At 34.8% G+C, this 21791-nt stretch overlaps 3 protein-coding genes across 3 annotated transcripts in view; 2 read left to right on the top strand and 1 right to left on the bottom strand.

Annotated features, from left to right (window-relative positions):
- Positions 1-3794, top strand: part of LOC119834889 (sugar transporter SWEET1-like) — a 10187-nt gene extending 6393 nt beyond the window's left edge. The window contains exons 3-5 of the mRNA XM_038359408.1: positions 3-24; positions 1517-1636; positions 2880-3794. Of these exons, the coding sequence (XP_038215336.1) occupies positions 3-24; positions 1517-1636; positions 2880-2987 (250 nt within the window). The 3' untranslated portion in view covers positions 2988-3794. The remainder of the gene's footprint in view (positions 1-2; positions 25-1516; positions 1637-2879) is intronic.
- Positions 3795-5285: 1491 nt separating this feature from the next.
- Positions 5286-8548, top strand: LOC119835200 (sugar transporter SWEET1-like). Its single transcript, XM_038359899.1, has 4 exons — positions 5286-5580; positions 6404-6683; positions 7575-7694; positions 8313-8548. The coding sequence occupies exons 1-4, from the start codon at positions 5411-5413 to the stop codon at positions 8421-8423; spliced, it is 681 nt and encodes a 226-aa protein (XP_038215827.1). The 5' UTR covers positions 5286-5410; the 3' UTR covers positions 8424-8548.
- A 1274-nt stretch (positions 8549-9822) lies between these two features.
- Positions 9823-21791, bottom strand: LOC119834888 (2-oxoglutarate dehydrogenase, mitochondrial-like). Its single transcript, XM_038359407.1, has 21 exons — positions 21726-21791; positions 21392-21532; positions 20834-20918; positions 20191-20279; positions 19541-19682; positions 18985-19063; positions 17494-17670; positions 17013-17161; positions 16675-16760; positions 16419-16598; positions 15833-16013; positions 15206-15424; positions 14639-14832; positions 14229-14357; positions 13419-13540; positions 12633-12745; positions 12091-12278; positions 11566-11662; positions 10971-11163; positions 10232-10528; positions 9823-9942 (listed from the first exon to the last, which is right to left on the bottom strand). Exons 1-21 carry the CDS (start codon positions 21789-21791, stop codon positions 9843-9845), a joined length of 3027 nt encoding a protein of 1008 aa, XP_038215335.1. The 3' UTR covers positions 9823-9842.

The raw sequence follows: 21791 nt of genomic DNA, 5'->3' as shown, positions 1-21791 counted from the left end.
ATCTCGGCGCCTCTGCTTGATCTGGTGAGTATGCTGTGTGAGCTGGATGCTGCGGTTTTGTTCGCGTGCTACCCGTGTTAAAAGACTATTAGCTACTTTTCTACATGGGGTACCACGTATATTATATATTATTACCAAGTGTATTCCTGAATTAATTTCACAGTCTGCATTAGATAATTTTTAAGCCACGACTCAGATTTTATTTGTGGGTTTTAAGATATGATATATTATGATTAAAATATTCATAAATACCATGGCTTGCTATCGCCCAAGTATAAACTATTATGTTTTTGCATGTTCGGGAAATAAAATCGGTCAAGTGCGAGTCTGAATTACGATACTGAAGAAAAAAGATCACCAAATGATTACACTGCCAACTGTTGCTTACCCTTGATTTTTCAAATATACAGACACACAAAAGAAATACACCATTTGAAAATTTCAAATCATTATCACAGTTCATGAGATAAAACGTGGTTACAGACGGACGGGCGGACAGACTGACAAACAGACTGGGTATTCATAGTAATAGGGCCCCGTTTTTCCCTTTGAGTACAGAAGAGCTATGGATATTATTATTCCATTATTTATTATTATAACAAATACAATTTTATTTTTTATTTATTACCGTGTTCTTTTTTTAAAGATTTGTAAAGTAGAAAAATTGCGTTCAATGCTGACGATGTTTTTTCAAGTCATGTCATTCTACTCGCATTTGCATTCTGTTTTGCGAAACTGTAACATTTCACTGTAATCCTATCCTACTAATATTATAAATGCGAAAGCTTGTAAGCATGTGTGTGTGTTTGTTGCTCTGTCACGCAAAAACTACTGAACCGATTGCAAGGAAATTTTGGTGCGTAGACGGCTGGACAACTGGAATAACATATAGGCAACTTTTTATCCCGATATTTCTACGGGATACGGACTTGCGCGGGTGAAACCGCGGGGCGCAGCTAGTATTCAGATAAAATTACAATGCGTCAATGTTGACTATAAAGTTTTTTTAATACTAAGTCCCACAGCGTGTAGAATTCAAATATCTATTTCGCTCAACAAGCGATAGTATAAAGTTAGCACGCGTTATAATTGAAACATATATTTGACTAGCTGCGCCCTGCGGTTTCACCCGCGCAAGAAATTTGAAGAAAAATAGAAAACATTTTTTTCACGAGGCGGGATTCGAACCTGCGTCTTCTTGTCAAACCGTAGCCACTCTCGGCCACCCGGGATCACGGATCCCGATCCCTCCTCGTTCTATTCTTTCAAAATTTCTCAAATTATTATTACTTACTAGCTGTGCCCCGCGGTTTCACCCGCGTAAGTCCGTATCCCGTAGAAATATCGCGATAAAAAGTTGCCTATATGTTATTCCAGTTATCCAGCTGTCTACGTACCAAATTTCATTGCAATTGGTTCAGTAGTTTTTACGTGAAAGAGTAACAAACATCCATACATCCATACTTACAAACTTTCGCATTTATGATATTAATAGGATACAAACATATATTTCCAGAAAACAATTATCAAAAACAAGAGCACTGAGGGCATGCCCTTCCCGATTATCTTCTCCGGCTCCATCGTGACCTTCATGTGGCTGCTGTATGGCATCATCTTGAATAACTCCATTTTGGTGGTGAGTGTTTACATACTTACATACAACCTTGATCTTCATGGTGCATCACTTGGTGTTAGTATATTTAATATTATAGCTAACTCACATCTTATTGATATTATAAATATTTGTTTGTTTAGATGTTTTCTTTGCCATCATTGTTATGTACATATCACATATTCCATCCATCCATCCATCCATTCAGCCCGAATTAGTCCACTGCTGGACATAGGCCTCCCCCAAAATGTGCCACAATTTCCGGTATTAATTATTATATGTAGAACTAAAATGTAAAATTGATTTTATTTCATAAGAGCCACTACAGGATTATTTGCCGGCTAATCTCTGTGGAAACTGCTCTCCGAACCGGTGGTAAATGTTAAAACTGTATAAAATGACGATTCGAAAGTGCTTCTATAAGAAGTCTAATTGAATAAATAAATGTTTGAGTTTGAGTTTATCCGCCAATCACGCTGAAAATACTGAACGGATTTTGATGAAATTTGGTACCCGATTAAATGGATAAAACAGGAAGCTAAGTCGCTTCCCGCGTCTATCCCTATGATATGTATGTTTAGATCTATAAAACTACACAAGAGATTTTGATGGAGTTCTTTCATTGATAGAATGATTTAAGAGGAATGTTTGTATGTAAGATATCATCTATTTACCTACTCCGAATTGAACAGAACGCGAAGCAATCTTCTCTATGTCTATTCTTTCAAATTTCTCATTTATAAAGCATTTCAATGCTAAAAAACTAAAAATTAACTATAATGTAACAATGTTATACTATAAGTAAACATATTTTTGAACGCATTGCGTGTGACGGAAGATATTAAATTATATTGATAATCAATTTTAAATTAATTGTAATTATGATTTGTCACCGTGAGACATTAGTGCGTTAATAGTAGTTTTATCAAGGTCTTAACACATTTATTGATAATATATATAAATACGTAACTTCGACAATTTCCGTTAATTTGAAATATTAAACGTCGCAATAACAATTGTTGATTTTAATTTGTTGATGTTTTGAAGTTTGTTTATATTTTATATGAAATGTTTTTGCTACTAAAACTGAACATTGGTACTTTCCGATATCATCCATCAGGGCCAAACAGCTCATCATTTTTGTGGACTGGTTGAGGAAACCCCTTTTTCCCTGCAAAAGGTCAACTAAGTTTCTAGAGTAGCGAGAGTTTTGCTTAGTCGCAACTAGGTGGCGCTGTATCAAATGTATGCAATTTTTTTTTTTCAGCTCCAAAACTCAGTGGCTTTCAGCCTTTGTACAGTGCAGTTGGCACTGTTCGTAATTTACCCTTCCAAGCCGAAAGAAGAGAAGAAAAAGGCGAAAAAAGCAGATTAATGTACAAAAGTGATGTTAAGAATAAGTTTGTTCATAGTAAGTATATGTTAATATGTATTATCTATCATGACTTCGCTAAAGCTAAGCTAAAGGCTAGAAATATTATTTTTATTAGATCTTTTGTTATCAACCTTTTTGCTTAGCTTTAGTGATCCGATATCAAAATAGCATTTTTATTACCCTATACGGGTTTTGTATTAAATACGATTTAATATATGTAAATAAGATTATAGGTTCAGTGATTAATTGCAAACAGTTCCTATATATTATTTTATCAATAGCTTTTTGAAATATATTTATGTGTATAGAAAGATTTTTTTTAAATCACATTTTATTTTCTATGTGATGAGAATAAAACTTGCCATTCACGAAATTATGATTGATCTAACAAACTCTTTCCGTTTGTGGATCATCATCATATTTATAAAATATGTAAATTGAAGATCAATGACATCTGTATAAAAACTAAAAAACTAATATTTGAAGCAAATAAAGATCAAATGTAATTTGTATGATGAGAATATTACTTTAATCGTTAGGAATATTAGGCCGAGATTATATTTCAATAAAAAATGGTGCTGGCAACAAATAAAAAAAAATGGAATAATCGAATGTAAGTTGAAAGGTTTGAAAATAGAATGTCGAATATGATTCGAGCAAATTTGGTTCACACGCACACCACTAGGTTAAAAAAGCTACATTCCCGTTTCTAACATTTCCATGTGGTGAGATTTTGTATACTCAATTATTAATATATTTCATGTAATGACTCTGCTGTGAAATAACAATTGTTTTATTAAAGTTAAACCAAAAAAAGTGTGTTTTATTACCTCCAATTATTTGTTAAAAAACCTTCCTAAATTTAAGTGTATTTTCCTTAATAGTGTATAGGTAACTTAAGCCCGCAAGCCTTTGGGGACGGCAACACGATAATTTTCTTACGTAGTGGATACTTATGGGCGGCGTTTTACACCAGGCGGCTCGTTTGTCGTTGGCTATCCAATATACAACCAATTTTGGTAATTGGTCAGACTTATAACTACGTAATTTTTGCGTCAGCGTAGCAACGCAAACAGTGGGTATTTATATATCTGCTGCTTTTTAAATTACATTGTCTTTTTGATAATAATAATTATTATGCAAAATTGCAAACCTGTAAACGATAACAATGAATTAGTATGCATTATGAGTATTTTCAGTTACTCGCCACAAACTCAGTGAGTTTTCCTATATATTATTACAATTAGACTCCAGTTTAATTTAATAACTGTTAACTTTTTGTTGTTAGCCCGACAGTTTTAATGTATAAATTTTGTTTGTATTTTGTTATTGCTGAAACCAGGAAATAAAAAAAACTTAAGCGGCATATTTAAATTTGGAAAGGCGTAGATAAAATTAAGGTTGGTACTGGTAGAAATAGAAAGAATAAAAAAATGTGGATAATATATTATTTATAATCTCGGAAATAGGTACATAAGTGCTGTAAAAAGGTTATATTTTGCCTAGTAGTTGTCGTTGTATTACTGCTTATAATTTTATAATATTTTTTTTTACAAATGAATCACCTTCAATTTAAAACTACTTAAGGGTAAGTGATAACGCAAAGAACCTAAAAATACTTCGCATGAATACCAATCAGTAAGTAGTAGTAGTAGTAACAGTAGCACGACTGACGGTTGATCTGTCAGAAAGGTGGACGGCGAAATCTTAGTGAATAAACCAAATTTAATAAGATTTTTACTTTGGCTATAGAACTCTACAAAACTTAGATAAGCAGGTTTTTAGATATTTTATAACATCCCTCCTAGTTTGATAAGTATCTATTAATTAAGTAAATTACCTCTGTGATGATGACTATATGATCTTTTAATCATTGAAACGGAATAAATAGTCTAAATTATATGGTCAACTGAGCTGTTGGTGCGCCTAAAGGCGAAAGATCAGTATAGGCCCATATACATACATAGGGATAGAGCCCCTGCAAATGCGATGCGTGCTTAGAGAAAGAAAGGAATCATGACGAGAATTAAGGAATGGTCTGGGATAGGTGAAGGAAACGAAAACAAACCTATCTCTTATCATTATAAGTTACGCACGTTTATATATTATGTATACGTGTTTATCCATAGATATAGCGTAATGTGAGTCACATAATATTATCAAATTACATTTGATGGAAGATAAAGTTTCTGTCGGAGGCATATATTAATAAGAATCGGTTATTATTGGATATATCTACAATCTATACATTAGGTACTTGATACATGGATATCAGTAACTAGTTGATTGCTTTGATTACATTCAGACAGAGTCTCTAGTCAAAGACAGTCGTGTCACGTCAGATACGTGTGTTAAACGATATTTTATAGGTTAGTTATAAAGTGTTAGTGTTTAAATTAACCTAGGTGCATCAATTTTCTAAAATGGAAACCCTATCGAATTTACTCCAACCATACAAGCACATTGTGGCTACAACGGCAGAAACCGTGACTATGCTGCAAATGTTCTCTGGTGTATTTATGTGCTGGGATATCTACAAACAGAAGAGTACTAAGGGCAATGATATTATGCCATTCCTCTTTGGTCTAATCATGTAAGTACATCTATATATATATAAAAGAAAGTCGTGTTAGTTACACTATTTATAACTCAAGAACTGCTAAACCGATTATGTTGAAATTTGGTACAGAGATAGTTTTAGATCCGAGAAAGGACATAGGATAGTTTTTATCCAGGAAATCTCACGGAAACGGGAACATCGCCGGTAACACCCCGGATCTATCTTACCCGCGACTACGCGGGCAAAGCCGCGGGCGGAATGCTAGTTTATTAATATGTTCTAATTTATCTCGGAATGCTCAGCTTCTGTAAAATTCTCATTTATACTAAAGCCAAAAGTTGTATAGTTTAGTCTATTATAGGAACATCGATGAATAGGACAACTAATTATTGTAATGAAATTTCGTCAAATCGTCTAATTGAACACAAATCACACTACAGAGGGGTTTTGGCGCTCTTAAATATAGATATAAGTATACAAAATACATCATATATAATAAAAAAATATTACAGTATTTATATAATAGTACTAGCTTTTACCCGCGGATTTGCTCGCGTTAATTCGGAGTAGTCCAATAGATGTCATTATACATATTATATACCTCCCTCTTGAATCACTCTATCTATTAAAAAACCTAATCAAAATCCGTTGCGTAGTTTTAAAGATTTAAGCATACATAGGGACAGAGAAAGTCTGTTTTATACTATGTAGTAATGTAATACAGAACGCCTCTGCTTTTCTAACAAAAACAAACAGCGGCGCTCTTGTTAAACAGTTTTGATACTTGTGCGGTCTAAATAGTAATTGTTATATGTATGTAAAAGTTTAACAATTTTCCGTTTTCTTGTTTTTGTAGGAGTGTTCTCAATTTGAATTATGGGTTGATTCTCAAAGATCCCTCCATGGTACAAGTGAATTTCTTCGGTTTAGTGTTGAATGTAGGATACCTTTCTGTATATGCCAAATATGAACAGAACCCGGCTCCGATGTGGAAGAAAATCGGGGTTGCTTGCGTAATAAGTGCCGTTGTGATCATTTACACCCAGCTTGAGAATCCTGAGCTGGTGGGCCACAGATTTGGTATTTTTATGATGACTTTTATGATGTTCATGATCGGACAATCACTGTATGGTTTGGTGAGTAATATTTCTGTAAAAGTTAATCGGACCCAATCATAAATCGATTTATACCTTCCCTGGTGCGAGCTTGTTCAATTAGTGCCGAAGCATGCTTGATTCCCACATTGTTTTGAAGTTTGTTTGCAATTACTGCAATATATTAATAACATGTCCATGGGGTTTAAAGTCCGCCAAGTCTAGAGACTTGTGGTTGGTAGAGGACTTGTTGATTGGTAGAAGATCCTTGCGCTGAAGATGATGAAGTGATAAATATAATAAGTTGCACAAAATGAGATATAATTTCTTTAGCTTTTTTTATGTTACAATTCATATTACTGGCAGCATAGACGGAAATCCCTATTTGATAAAACATAATTCATAGACAATTATCTTATCTATTCTTTATCTGCTATTAAAAAAGGAGATATAAGAATGAAAATAAAATAATCTGCGTTAGGTTTTGTGTATTAGGAATATAAAAAGGTACGTCTCGAAAAACTATGATTCATGATGATGTCCAAATAAAGTGCAGTTTACATTTCACATTGAAAAAGCCTTTGAGCGTCTATTGGTCTCTCTAGGGCCTAGGCAGCTCTACAAAATGCTTTATTCAGAATTCGTTTCCATAATGAAGAACATTAAATTTACGAAAAGGCGCCAGCTTTCAAATAAAAAAAAGGATTATCAAAATAAAAAGTTACTTAATGATATTTCATTATTCAATATATTTAAAGCTAATTCTCAATATTAATTTTTTATTTTGCAAAATAAAGCGTTCTATTTTAGCCTAGATATATTTTAAAATTAAGTATTTCTAACGCTAAACTACATCTAGACACACCTAATTACCTTAAATGTCCTAATATTCTGCAAGAATAAAGTATACAATTCCTCAATGTTATTTTACAGAAAGATGTAATCAAGAACAAATGCACGGAAGGCATGCCTTTCCCCATTATCCTGTCAGGCACGGTCGTTTGTTTCTCGTGGTTGCTTCACGCCATCATTCTGAACAATCAGATGCTTGCGGTAAGTTGATGCAATAAATACGTATTTAATTAGTTATTACAAAGCCTTATGAAGTACTAGCTGCGCCCCGCGCTTTCACCCGCGTAAGTCCGTATCCCGTAGGAATATCGGGATATAAAGTTGCCTATATGTTATTCCAGTTGTCCAGCTGTCTATGTACCAAATTTCATTGCAATCGGTTCCGTAGATTTTGAGTGAAAGAGCAACAAACACACACACATCCTTACAAACTTTCACATTTAAAATATGAGTTGGATTTATAGAACAAATATTGTCCACATGTTTAACGTAGACAACGAAAATTTATCTATTCGCAGCCTATGTGTTTTTATTTTATATATTTTTTACTAAAACTCTCTTATATTTTAATTTATTTCCTGCAACTGTAATCTTTATCCTAACAGAATATTATTTGATTTGACGTATCTATCTACAAAGGATTAGATATTTTTTGAAAATCGAACCAACCATTTTAAAAGTCGATAGTTATTTAGAAATTAGATGAAAATTTATAATTCCTAAGGTTCCGTAGTGCTTTGATTTTTTTTTAATAAAACTACAGGCACAGATAACACATTACTAAATAGTATAGTATAATGTATTTTTTTTTTTTTGCAGATACAAAACTTACTAATCTTTGCGTTGTTTGCATTTCAACTTTCCTTCTTCTTTATATATCCTTCAAGAAAAGAAGAAAGTATCGATATAAAAGAGAAAAAAGAAGATTAAGATAACATAGAATATTTTGTAATAAAATAGTCATAAGTTTTAATTAGATTATTATTTATTGTGTAGGTTAAGAATGAATTATTTGATACAATGTATTTTATTTATACACTGTTATTGGAGTGCTTTTATAGCACTTCATGTTAAATAAAGAATGGTGGGAAAAGATTTTTTTTATTATATTCTCATGATAAATTACGCTTAAACACCTTATTTATAATAAGAAAAAGTACATAACATATTATTATTTACAACTGACTTCAAAGGAAAGGAGGAAGATATCAATTCGACTGTTTTTTTTGTGTTATCTCAGAACTTTCGACTGAGTGAACCGATTTTAGTTTGAACGCACTAATCTCAGGAACTGCTGGACTGGTTTAAAATTTCTTTCGCCGTTCTGTGATTCCTGAGTGCGAGATCCTGATTGATTTATAAAAAGTTATAGCACATTTGAAGGCTTATTAAATGGAAATTCAAAAATCTTTATTCATAATAGAATTTTAGAATGTAACTAGTCTATAAACCGTTATAGAAACCCGACTCCTACTAAAGCAGCCAAATAAGGTATAAGATGGCTGGCATCTCTATTATGAAGAGAAATAATTTGACATTAACATACCTATATGTTTATAGGAGTATGTTTTTAGGGTCCCTTTTATGTTTCTAGATCTAGAATAGACCTTATTACTCTGATCTGGCCTGGTCTTCTCTGACCATCTATCACCAGCATGTATTCGTAAAAAGGGCACATATTTTTGGAACTTTTCCTTGGTAATTGAAATAATTTGATTCGAAAGCAAAATATATCTTCGTTATAGAACATGAACATATATCTCTGAAATCTTCGAAAGGCTATAATAAGACCTTTAACTATGGGCTATTTAATTATAAGCAGGGGCGGGGGAAAAAGCAACATACAATAGAAGGAAAATTATCTTGCAGACATTTCTCAGATAAACAAAATGATAAAACAAAATGTTTGTATTACTCATTCTTAGAATTTAGTTATATCATAATCCACGTGTGTCATACGTAAGTACCTACTTTACTATATATTGATATCTGCATAGTCATGATGACTGCCGAAATACATAAATAAATAATGAAAGAATGCGTAATTAGACTGATAACTTTAGGCAAAACCTATCTAAGAAATTCATCTTTAATGGACATGGATTGTTAGTGTAGGTTTTCGAGAAAGGAGGTATTATTAAATCATTTTTAGGGAATTATAGATTAATAGCTTATTTGAGGAAGAATACTTCAGTCATTAATGATAATTGAACCAAAATGACACAACTGCAACGTCAAGGATAATATTAGGGCTATACATAAATACCTACATAACGAAAATGTATTAAGAAAAAAAAAAACAAGAAATAAACAATCGTTTAATAAACAACGATGTGCACACAATACGATTTACAGCTCCACAATTTTATTTTTAAGATCGGTCAGTTCCTTGGCATGCATCCATTTGATTCCAGTCGCTGAAGCGGGGCTGGATGGTCGGGAAATGCACCTATAATTATTATTATAACAAATAAAAGTTATAAAAAATAGTTGCCATGGCAATGTAAGCGAAAAATATAATAGGAGTTGGCACTTTTAATGAGACGCTGATTCCTTTTAAAACATGGGTATATAATTATATGGTACACGAAACATAACAAAAAAATAAATAAAAATAAATGAATTGACGCTAAATTCTACCGTTTTAATTTTGAACCACCTACCCAGTGTCATACTCATAATAAATACGAATAAAAAGGCGTAAATATCAAACATATTAGCTGAAATGCAACGCTAACCCAATCTTCTTCCCAAACAAGTTCTCCAAACGTACTTTGGCAAAGAGCCAAGGTCCCTGGTTCTTATGCTCCTCCTGGCAGAAGAACACATTGGCCTTGTCGTACTTGCAGAACTCCTTCAGCACCAGATCGTATGGGAACGGGTACAATTGCTCTATGCGGCATACGGCTATTTTGTCTTGTAACTTCTTCTCTTTCAGCAAGTCGGTTATTATGATAGCGACTTTTCCAGAACAGAAAATCAGTTTTTTCACATTTTTTGGGTTTTGGCTTGCTGGTCCGGTGTCGCCTATTGCCCTGGATATTAGATGAGCTATATTAGAAGGTAAATTTAACGGTTCTGTCAATAAACACAGAAACCGCTGCTCCAATATGTGAAGATAAATAGTGTGTGGAAATGCGACATGTCCAAGAATCAAACTTTTAAAGTATATAGCGGTAAGCATTTCCTAGCAACAAATTTTAATCAAAAAGCTATGGTGCTGTCAATAAGTTGCAGGCAGCAGATCGATTTAGATACTTAAAAATAAAAAAAGTCTTATAGACCAACACAACAAAGGTGGTCTTATCACTAAAGAGTGATCACGACAACACACTGTGTGTAGTAATACTATAAACTAGGAGGTAGGTATGAAGTACTATGTTGAAATAGCTGATGATGAGGATGGTGGTGATAAAAGTGGTGGTGGTTTATAGAAACGACAATAAATTCAAAGACGACGATCTTTCAATACTAAACCTCTGAAAGGAGGTCCCAGGTAAGAAGTCCTTAAACGGCGAGCGATAAAAGGGATGTTTCAGGCCCACTTTGGGCGTCATCAGTATGACCGGCTTGCGGAATGGCATCGCGATCTGTCGCCGTATCAGGTGGAAGTAGTTAGCTGGTGACGTCACGTTAGCCACTATCCAGTTCGCAGCTCTTAATTGCTTCACTGAAGAAATTATAAATATGAAAATGGACTGAATAAAAATACTTGAAAGGCGCAAGTTGCAAGTCATATTTGTATTAAAAATATATATAACTAAAAATTTACAAAAACCAAAAGCAAGTGCCATCATGTTTCAATTGTATATAGGAAGAAAGAAGAAAGGAATTATAAAAATCGGCTTGCGATTACTGCAAAAGGAAATAATACCTTTCTCGTCTATTAGAACTGGAATATGGTTATTGAAATGACATGGTGTTTACTAGAATTATGTTAAGAAACACAGTGAAAATATAAATCAAATGGAAAATGGCACATTCTCTCAACTCATCTCTCCCTTACCTTAACTGTACTGGCCCACCTCACCCAAGTGTTTTTTATTTGAATCAGTAATTGAAATAAACTAACACGCCATTTCCTTATCATCGAGATCTGGAATATTGTCCTCGTCATCATCAGCCTGCTGAAGGTAGCGCTCCACTCGCGCGGATGAATGTTCCGGACCCTGAGATAGGAAATAACTTGGGATCACTGATAACTTTGATTTATTAAAACTTGGATTTTTCATTGTATCGTGCACGTCTTACGGCTTACGGCTTACGGCTCCTCTCTAATAACACCAATAGTGTAAAATTTGTGTGAATTGATATGATAGTTTTTATTTAAACTGCGTTATGACTTTTCAAAAGTGCTTCTATAAGAAGTCTAATTGAATAAATAAAGTTTGACTATGAGTTGGTGTTTCTTGTATGTAAGTTATATATTATCTCGTGTATACTGCTCATATTTATTGTTAACACTTTTTTAACATAGACTTTAAATTGACCTAGAGTCTATATCAACGTATATCCTGTAAATTAAGCGATTTGTGTCTTAAGCTTAAATGTATTTCCACCTAATCCAACTAGACCTTATAAAAACCACCACACTTACAGCTCCGTCTATCCCATGAGGCAGTTGCACCACGAGCCCCGACTGGCACACCCACTTGCTCTCCCCGTTCACGATAAACGTATCAAAGACGGGTTGCGCCGTGTCTGCGAAGTCTCCATACTGAGCCTCCCAGATGGTCAGCAGATGTGGACTCGAGTAGGAATAGCCTACTTCGAAACCTAGGATCCCTGGAAATGTATTGTGAAAACGTGACTTGAGCCGTGTTTAGATTATTTCAACTAGGTACTGTCCTTGTAAAAACAAAATTTTACAATAAAAATACACTACGATTATTTTCATACTCCGGAATCGAAGACAATTCCGACACAAAGAAAAAAATAAATATAATTTCGACACATGATTGGAAACAATCCTAACTATAAAATACATTACATACTTACATACATTTTACTTACGTTGAAATACTGCAAAATTAAATGAAAGAGTTGGCTTCATAACAGCCCTAAAACTTTTAAACTTCAATTCAAACCCACAAAACAACAGTCTAGACCTTTCATCGCCAAAAAGTTTCCAGAACAAACCAAACTCGGACAGCGAGCTGTTATGCAGGCTGTAGTGCGACTGGTCCGGGTAGAGCGTGTCGAGCACGCGGTGCGTCGCGCCGTCCACACCTTGATGGTGGTACACGTGATGCCTGCAATTATTTACTAGCTTCTGATGACAATATTATTAACTAGACGCTCGTCCCGGCTCCGCCCGGATATCAGGATTCCTGTTTTATCCCAAGTGAGCATTTAATCGGGATATAAAGTATCCTATCACCCAAGTCAGCTCATGCTCTGTTTGTATACCAAATTTTATTAAAATCCGTTCAGGAGTTACAGCGTGATCGACGGCCAAATATCCAAACAAACAAAGTTTCGCATTATAATATTTTAATATTAGTGTGATACTAGCTGTGCAATACACAACTGACGCAAGAGCAAGTACTAAACAGCTCATGTGTTATACTGGTAGATAAACTACTTTCGTTTATAATATTAGTGGGATAATTTCTTTGTAAAGTGTTCTATATATGTAATAGAAATTCAAAGGAATAAAATAAAATCTATTCTTTATCTTATAATGGACACTATTTTGGGGTTTAATAGTAAAAGATGGTAAATTGTAAAATAAAATCTGATTATATAAAAATGAGGTTTTGTAACAAAAATAATTAAAATATAATTTCATAACTTATCGTTGAAATAGTCAAGAGTTTAAGTTATAAGGGTTTAGGACAAAAAATTATGAATCAACCAGACAGAAGAAGGATGGAGAAGAATTATTGTTCAGAAACCATCGGAATGGGTTGTATTATACTGAACCTGTGAGCCATGGTGCCCCTCTCCACGTCTTCGCCAGTAAATCTGATGTGTATTTTGTCCCTCAATAACGAACCATATGCCAAAGCTTCACCCATGGCCCAATCAGCTATACCTTCTTTTACCTTCACAGAATTGCGAAATATAAAACTATCATTCATATGCTTTTGCCAGCACCCGGTTTAAAATTAAGATTTTTTTGTTACTCGGCACGTTATTGTAAAACTAACTAGGTTTCACCCGCGTAATTCCGTATCCCGTAGGAATATCGGGATAAAAAGTTACCTATATGTTATTCCAGTTGTCCAGCTATCTACGTACCAAATTTCATTGCAATCGGTTCAGTAGTCTTTGCGTGAAAGAGCAACAAACGCACGCACATCCTTACAAACTTTCGCATTTATAATCTACACTAACATTATATAGAGGAATAATTTGTATGTTTGTTTGTTTGTTTGTATGTAATGGATAAACTCAATAACTACTGGACCGATTTTAAAAATTCTTTCATCAATAGAAAGCTGCAACTTCGCTGAGTGACATAGGCTATATATGTACCCCGAGCAAAGCCGGGGCGAACAGCTAGAATTATATATAGTAGGAAGTAGGATATCTTCACATAAAAAAATTCGAATTCCTAATATTACCAAAGTAAAATAGGACACAGGGAATGGATTGGTTCCGCTTTTGCAGTTGCAATCTTATTTATTAAGTCCAACACAATAAACGACCATTTATTTTTAATTTCATTAAATTCGCAAATCTATATTAAAAAGATAGCGTTTTGTTTTTGAATGAATTGAATTTGCTCACCATTTTTTCCCTGTTCTGCAATATTCTATTTATTCCTTTATGCACTTCGAAGGCCCACGGCTCTGGCGGTTTGCAGAAGTGCTTTGATATGGTCGATATTGTTGTTTCAGATATACCCGTGTCTTCGATCTAAAAATATGATAATATGGTCTCTTGTGTATTGTTAGGGACAATGATAAGAAGCAATAATTGATATGAGATGATTGTTGACTGAATTCAGACAGAACCATTGGCAAGCCATCTAAAATCATTGTCTGATTTATTTATTCTTCACATACTTTTTAAAAAAACTAATTTCAGAGAAAAAATATATAAAAAGACGACCGTGAAGGATTTTACCTTTGAACTTAACTATTATTTTTAACGTACACATTTCAGAACTATATCGAAATTGTATTCCAGTAATATACCTTCTTTGGGTCCCGAGCTTCAAAGAACCCAGTCCAGGGCGTGTCAATCCAGTCCATGATACTCAATTTGGTGACCTTTTTAGCGAGTTCGAAGTGCTTATTCAAAGTGTCCATGTATTCCTTCTCCCAACCCTTAATATCTGCATCACTGACCACACCCTCCGCTTTCAACTTTTCTCCGTATATTTGATCAACTGCAAAATATATCCAACCTCCAGAATATATTTAACTACATAGCCTGCATTACTCTGAAAGAATGTGTAATAACAAGTTCAATCTTTTTTTTTTTAATTTTTGTCATTTTTCAATTTTTATAATTTTTTTTTTATTTTTCGCAATTGGGCAACCAGCTGATGGGTCACCTGATAGCAAGCGCTGGTGGTGTGGTACCTTACGAACTTGCCCAATAACAGTTAATATCGAAATGTCCAAATTATCGACGTGGCAAAACCATCGCAAGGTGAAGGAACATTACATATGTAGGATGTCGGACATACATTTCCATATTAACTGCTCGGACACGTAACCACCAACGTCGTTATGGTGTTAAGGAGGCAGAGTTCTCACTAGTGCGCATGGAGCGTATCTTCTTGTACATGAAGGGCTGCGTGAACATGGGCTCGTCCTCCTCGCTGTGGCCGAAGCGGCGGTAGCACACGAGGTCGAGCACGACGTCGCGCTTGAAGCGGCAACGGTACTCGATCGCCAGCCGCGCCACGTGCGCCACCGCCTCCGGGTCGTCGCCGTTCACGTGCAGCACGGGCGCGTTCACGCACTTCGCGACGTCTGAGTGGGCGGTGTATTGGGTGCATCACGTTACTCAAGGATCATGTTGTTGCGCATGATCCTATAGTAACTATTTGTATGGATATTCAGGATTACTTCAAACCCCAGGAGTTTTAGGAAATAATGGCAATTCTGGGAATGTTGCTTACAAACATAAAAAAAATTCAGCTAAGCAGCAAATTAATGGATTTGACAGTTATGAACATTTTCTAATGTATTACTGAACTAGCTGACAAGGTGTAGCATTAAGGTGAATTGATTGGAAAAATTTTATCATCAGTTTAAACTTTTCGAAGAGTCTTACCCAAGTTTAATTACAATTGCAAAGAATATGTTGCAGGTTTTCTGAAGATTACTTAAAATCACGAAACTTTGCCGCTACAAAATTTGAAACAGAACGTATTATACCAGAGCAATAAGGTGAGCTCCTCGCGAATCTTGGATCCGTCGTGTACCCGATCTGGTTGTTGCACACAATGTGTATAGACCCGTGTGTGGTGAAGGCCGGCAGTTCAGATAGGTGCATGGTCTCGTAGACCACACCCTGACCGCTGAAAGCAGCATCTCCGTGCATAACTATTGCCATCACCTGCAGAAGAATTGATCCTTTTCAAACCCCGTTTGTCCAACTATAAGAGCTGGGCGCCTAAATATTGCTATTTCTACTATTGCTATGTACCTATTTTTTACTATTGATATGCATTCAAAAACATATATGTGGAGGAGATGTTTAAATGAGTAAAATAACGAATCGAATCATAATACGTTTAGTTTGTAAAGATTTTATTTTATCATGATAAAATTAGACCAGAAAAACATAATATAAAAAAAAAACTTTACAAACAGTCTGCACAGCCACATACTAAGGAAATAAAACAATTTTTTGAAAAAAAAAATTACACATAGAAGATCGAAGTAAAGTGGCCCATTATAAGAATTAATACAATATAAATTTCGTATACATATTTAAAGAATTTTGATACATAGCACTTACTTTATCACCATTATTATCACCCTTAAAGTGCTGTTCAGCCCTCGTCTTCCCAATCACAACTGGAGACACGACCTCCAAGTGCGAGGGATTACAACTCATAGACACCTTAATGTATTTATTGGTTTTGCGTATAAATCGATGTATGTACGTCCCCAAATGGTACTTAATGTCTCCAGAACCCTGAAGCCACAAAGATGTATAAGGTTAATATAAGGCTTAATTTAGAATTAGTTAAATATTGTAGTTGAATACGCACAGGTTCCTTAGGTTCCATTGGCTTGAACTGCGCAAAAATGTCCGTCAATTGTTTGCGACACACATTCACTAACATATTGAGACGACCTGAAACAAACCGACGGAGAGGTTTGATGTATTTAATGTCTACAATAAATAGCAAGATATCTGCTACCACAACAATAAAGTGCGTTGGATCCTTTGAAACAGATCAGTTAAGATTCTATGGGTGTCATCGTTTATGTAAAACTTGTATTAAATTTCCGAGAGTATTGGATTTTTATTTTGAAGTCTATCTGATATTGTCTTATTAACCTATTATTTGCTACGCCCTACATTACGGGTATTCCATGATAATACCTCTATGTTGCATAGCCATAACAATAGACTCCACACCGAGCTTAGTGCTTGTGTCGACAATTTCCTCAAGCATCACGATCATGCTCTCACCACCTTCGAGACCGAACCGCTTTTCCGCTGGCCACTTGGTTGCGAAGTATTTCTCTAAGCTGATGAAAATATCAATAAATGGACAATTGTTTTTTGTAGCGTCGGTAAAAACATTATGTGAGGCAACAATAAATATGTTAGTTACCCTATATTTTCTCAGAAGATCAATTAGGAATGGAATACAGAAATACAAAAGACTTTTTAACGGATTTTAAAAAAGGTTTTTTTATAACATAATTCTCTTCGACACTATGCTCGCTGCAAACTATTCGAAACGTCAGGTTAAATAAAAAAAGGAATAAATCGCATTTAAAATCCGTTAAAAAATTTTAATATCTACATTTATAATGCTCGCGTATCACACACAGGAAAATACTACATATATACTAACAAAACGGCCTTAGTTAGTCTTCTCATGATGAGACGCTTCTCATCGACAGTCTTTTCCAGCACGCCGGGTAGTTCCATCCGCTCTCTGATGAACTGCAGCGCATCCGGACTGTACAGGTGCATGTACTCAACGCCTATCGAGGAGCAGTACACGTTCTCTAGGCGGTTTATTATTTCCCTGTGAATATCGTCATCGTCATCATCGTCATCATCATCATCATCACAATCATCCTTAACAACATCATAGTCATCGAAGTCATTACCTAATTTTTTTTGTTCGACAAAAATGACCTATCAATGTTATTTACAAAGTAGCTTTAAGGCATGGTTGAAAATTAGCGTTGTAGAATTGCCTCTGCCCACATGCCGTATGTTACGGGAGTTGGCAGGAAAGCCGGTGGGAGAGACTTGAAAAAATTACTATCGTAATCGCTATGCAGGCGAGCGCCCGCCCATTCTCTCCATGTGTGTAAGTGGACGGTGAGGAGTGTATTGTGTGTATGTGTCACCGTAAGATTGTAAACATCGTTATATTACAATCTATCTAGTAAGATTGTAAACTATCGATAGATTGTGAACCGTATCATTATGATTGCAATTTAACGCATCATTTTTCGCTTGATTGTAATCTATCGATGGGAAGCGGTCAAATTGTGAAAGGAGAGAATGCAACTCGCGCGCTGATTGGTTGAACGGTATGTGCCCCCGCCACCCCGGCCACACGCCATATTTGTTTGTTATTTCGTTAGTTGTCGAATGTAAACAACTATGTTTTCGCGATTATAAAATGATTTTGTCTTGAAAATAACTTATATCTTTCGAATAAATACGGCCTGCTTGTAGAATAGTTAATGAAAGAGCAAGATATCCGCAAAGCCAGGGAAGTATAGAACGATCAAATCAAGACGTAAAAAATATGACTAGGTTAGGTAAGGTTAGGTTATCTAATTCATTTCTAACTCTACGGGGACATTGGTCACTCTTACAATGAGACCGACCAATCAGGAAGAACTTGCAGACAGTTGACAATTTGACGCGGGACAGATTGTAATTTAACGGTTTCACTTCGGTAGATTACAATATAGCGAAGAATAATGAGTCAAATTGCAATCATAATGATACGGTTCACAATCTATCGATAGTTTACAATCTCGCTAGATAGATTGTAATCTAACGATCTTTACAATCTAACGGTGACATATGCATATTTTTAACATGTTTGAAAATAAGAACGATACGAATTTACAATGACACGCTTTAATTAGCTTCACCTACATCTTTGTACATAACCGACTCGTTTAGACTTAATTTGTCATGAACATATTGTGCTGGTGAATTGGAAATAATTAGCATATAAATTTAGTCGATCAGTCTGTGTCCATTTCTTTAATATTGTTAAAATAGTGTCAACCTTATATCTTTATCCTTAAGTTTATAATCATACATCATTAATTGTTTTGTGTGTATATTTGTAGTGTATATTTAAATTCACCTTAATGTTAAAGTAAGTTCCTTGCCCCCGATAAATGTACGTGGAGGTAGTTCAAATTCCATGTCCATGTGTTCCTCTCCTGTAACATTAAATTACATGAAATTTTGTCATACCGATAAGAAAGATGCAAATTAGATAATTCAGTAACGACCAACCCGATTTTCGGTTTCGTAAAAGATCAATTATGTATAAGAAATTATTAATTAATCATATTTGCCAATCAAGCAACGAAATCATTGAATACCGATTTCAATAAACATATTTTAAGGACGACAACTTCATAATATATATTACATACACAATTCGGAAAAATACTTTCGAGTTAAATTTACCGACATCATATGGAATGCCATACATATAAACGATATACCGAGACTTACAAAATTAACGACAATATTTACAATTACAAGACAAGATTTTTTGAAATACCAACAGAATTTACTAAGATCTGATATTTCAACAAACTTACAAAGATCTTTTGAAACCCAAACATAAACCCATTTCTGAAAACCAAACACAATTTACCCACAATCTGTGAAACAGCACTAGAATTTACCTAGTATAGTGCCCAGTTCCCTGGCAATGATCTTGCAGTTCACGCCCATCAGGTCGAGCGGAGCGCTCTGCATGTTCAGAACCCACCGCGCGCCCATCGTCAGCCCGAGTGGGTCCGTCTTCGAGAGGAGGTGACCGCGCGCCTGTCACGATAACCCTTGCTTTATGATTATTATCGTCATGATCCTTATCCTAGCATCATCATCCACCATCAATAATAATATTGATTGTGAATTCATCACATCCCCATCAATACCCTCATCTCTGTTATCATCATAGTTATATCAACAGTCTACTGAAACAATTTCAGTAGATAAAAGTTACGGGAGATGTGTAATTTTATAGTGACTTATGGTAACACAACAGATAGTCTTGGTGAAACCTAGCTTTATGATCATGGCAACGATAACAAACGATGGCAAGAAAAAGAATTTTATAACTAGACAGTCGTTTTAACTTTGACCTTTTTTCCGTATTCATTGTGCTTTTAGTACGTCACATAAAAAAGTCACCATTCATATATTATTCAAATAATATTAAAAAGCATTTATATCGGTTAGAACTTTGCATGAAAATATACAAATAATATTTTTCTTTCATACGAAATTCGAATTATTAGTGGTATACCATTATCACATATTAAATCCTCACCTGATAACTCCTTATTAAGTTTTGTACAGCCAAGTGCAGTTTAATCTTATGTCTTACAGCTGTATCCGTTTCTTTCGAAGTCTTCGGTTCTGAATGTAATATCTTTAAGCTTTATATTTCTTATTTTAATACAAGTGTCATGTGATAATATAAAATTTATGGATTCAAAGTATTTGGTGCGATCTTATTCCTTAGTTTTAAATTAAATTTTCAATCTACAAGTATACTGTCTACTAGCTGCGCCCCGCGGTTTCACAAGCGTAAGTCCGTATCCGTCCGTCCGTAGGAATATCGGGATAAAAAGTTGCCCATATGTTATGCCAGTTGTCCAGCTATCTACGTACCAAATTTCATTGCAATCGGTTCAGCAGTTTTTGCGTGAAAGAGCAATAAACACACACACACATTCTTACAAACTTTCACATTTATAATATAAGTAGGATTGTGTGATTAGGTGTAAAATGTAAATGCACCATGTGATCGCTATGACTACCTTAAGTTAACTGGTTAGAAGGTAAGATTCAGAATTATTATTAAATTCATGATAATATTTTTTTTTTATTTATTAATTTATTTTGTGTAGTATCTGTGTTAGTTAAATCCTAAATACTTTTGACGGTTTTATATTTCAAGCCACACTCACTGGCAGTTTTGGGACTGAAATCATCCTGAAACTCGTCTATTTGTAATTTAGGACTATTTATGCTTTCGTAGAGGCCGTCCCACGACTGAAACAATATAACAAAAATGTATTTAACTAATTAGTAGTAAATTAATAAGTTAAATATCTTTATCTCATTACATTAATGGTATTTTTTAAACTATTTTGTGCGTTATTCTACAAGCCTCAAGATTCCCAAATTTTAGTTTTTTTTATCATAGCGGGCAACTGAGCTGGTGGTTCGCGTGATGGTAAGCGATCACAACTGCCCATGAACATTCGCAATACCCGCTTTTAAAGGGTAATAGAAAAGGAAAAGATTGACTACTGTAAAGAAGGAATGGACTGGGGTGGGTAAGGAAAAGGAGACGGTTCTCCGGATCCCTCACTCACCGCACGAAACACAATGGCATGCCACTATTTCACGCCCGTTTTCTGGTCTGGGGTGTGGTATTTCCCCGGTGATAGCTGGCCCAATCTATGCCGAGGCGTACTCGACTCCCACAATAAAAGTATCAAATAAGATGCACATTTATTTACCGAATCCACAGATCCCTTGGATTTTGACCATTCCAAATATTGAGCTTCCAGAAAGTTCGCATTTGTCCCGCTTAAAAAAGTCTCCGACTTCGAATAACTAGAATAACTTCTTGGTAATAATTCATTAATTCTTCTGCAATTCTGGAAAAAATTAAAAATGCAAAAATTATTTGCCATTAATTTATATGATTTAGGTTCTATAAAACAAAGTTGTAGCTGATTGTAGTTATGTTGTTGTTTTAGAGGATTTCGGAGTTTACATGTGTTTTATGCTAATTTATCACAGGGAAATCAGTTTATATCAGGGAATAATAACAAAAAATAATTGACTCACCGCAATATGATTTGTCCTTAATATTAACCGAGAAGTAATCACTAGTTGGTGCACACGAAACGACAT

This window comes from Zerene cesonia, chromosome 20 (assembly GCF_012273895.1).
Source record: "Zerene cesonia ecotype Mississippi chromosome 20, Zerene_cesonia_1.1, whole genome shotgun sequence".
In the NCBI taxonomy this organism is placed as follows: domain Eukaryota; kingdom Metazoa; phylum Arthropoda; class Insecta; order Lepidoptera; family Pieridae; genus Zerene; species Zerene cesonia.
The sequence above is the reverse complement of the archived record's forward strand: the minus strand, read 5'-3'. Positions and strand labels throughout refer to the sequence as shown.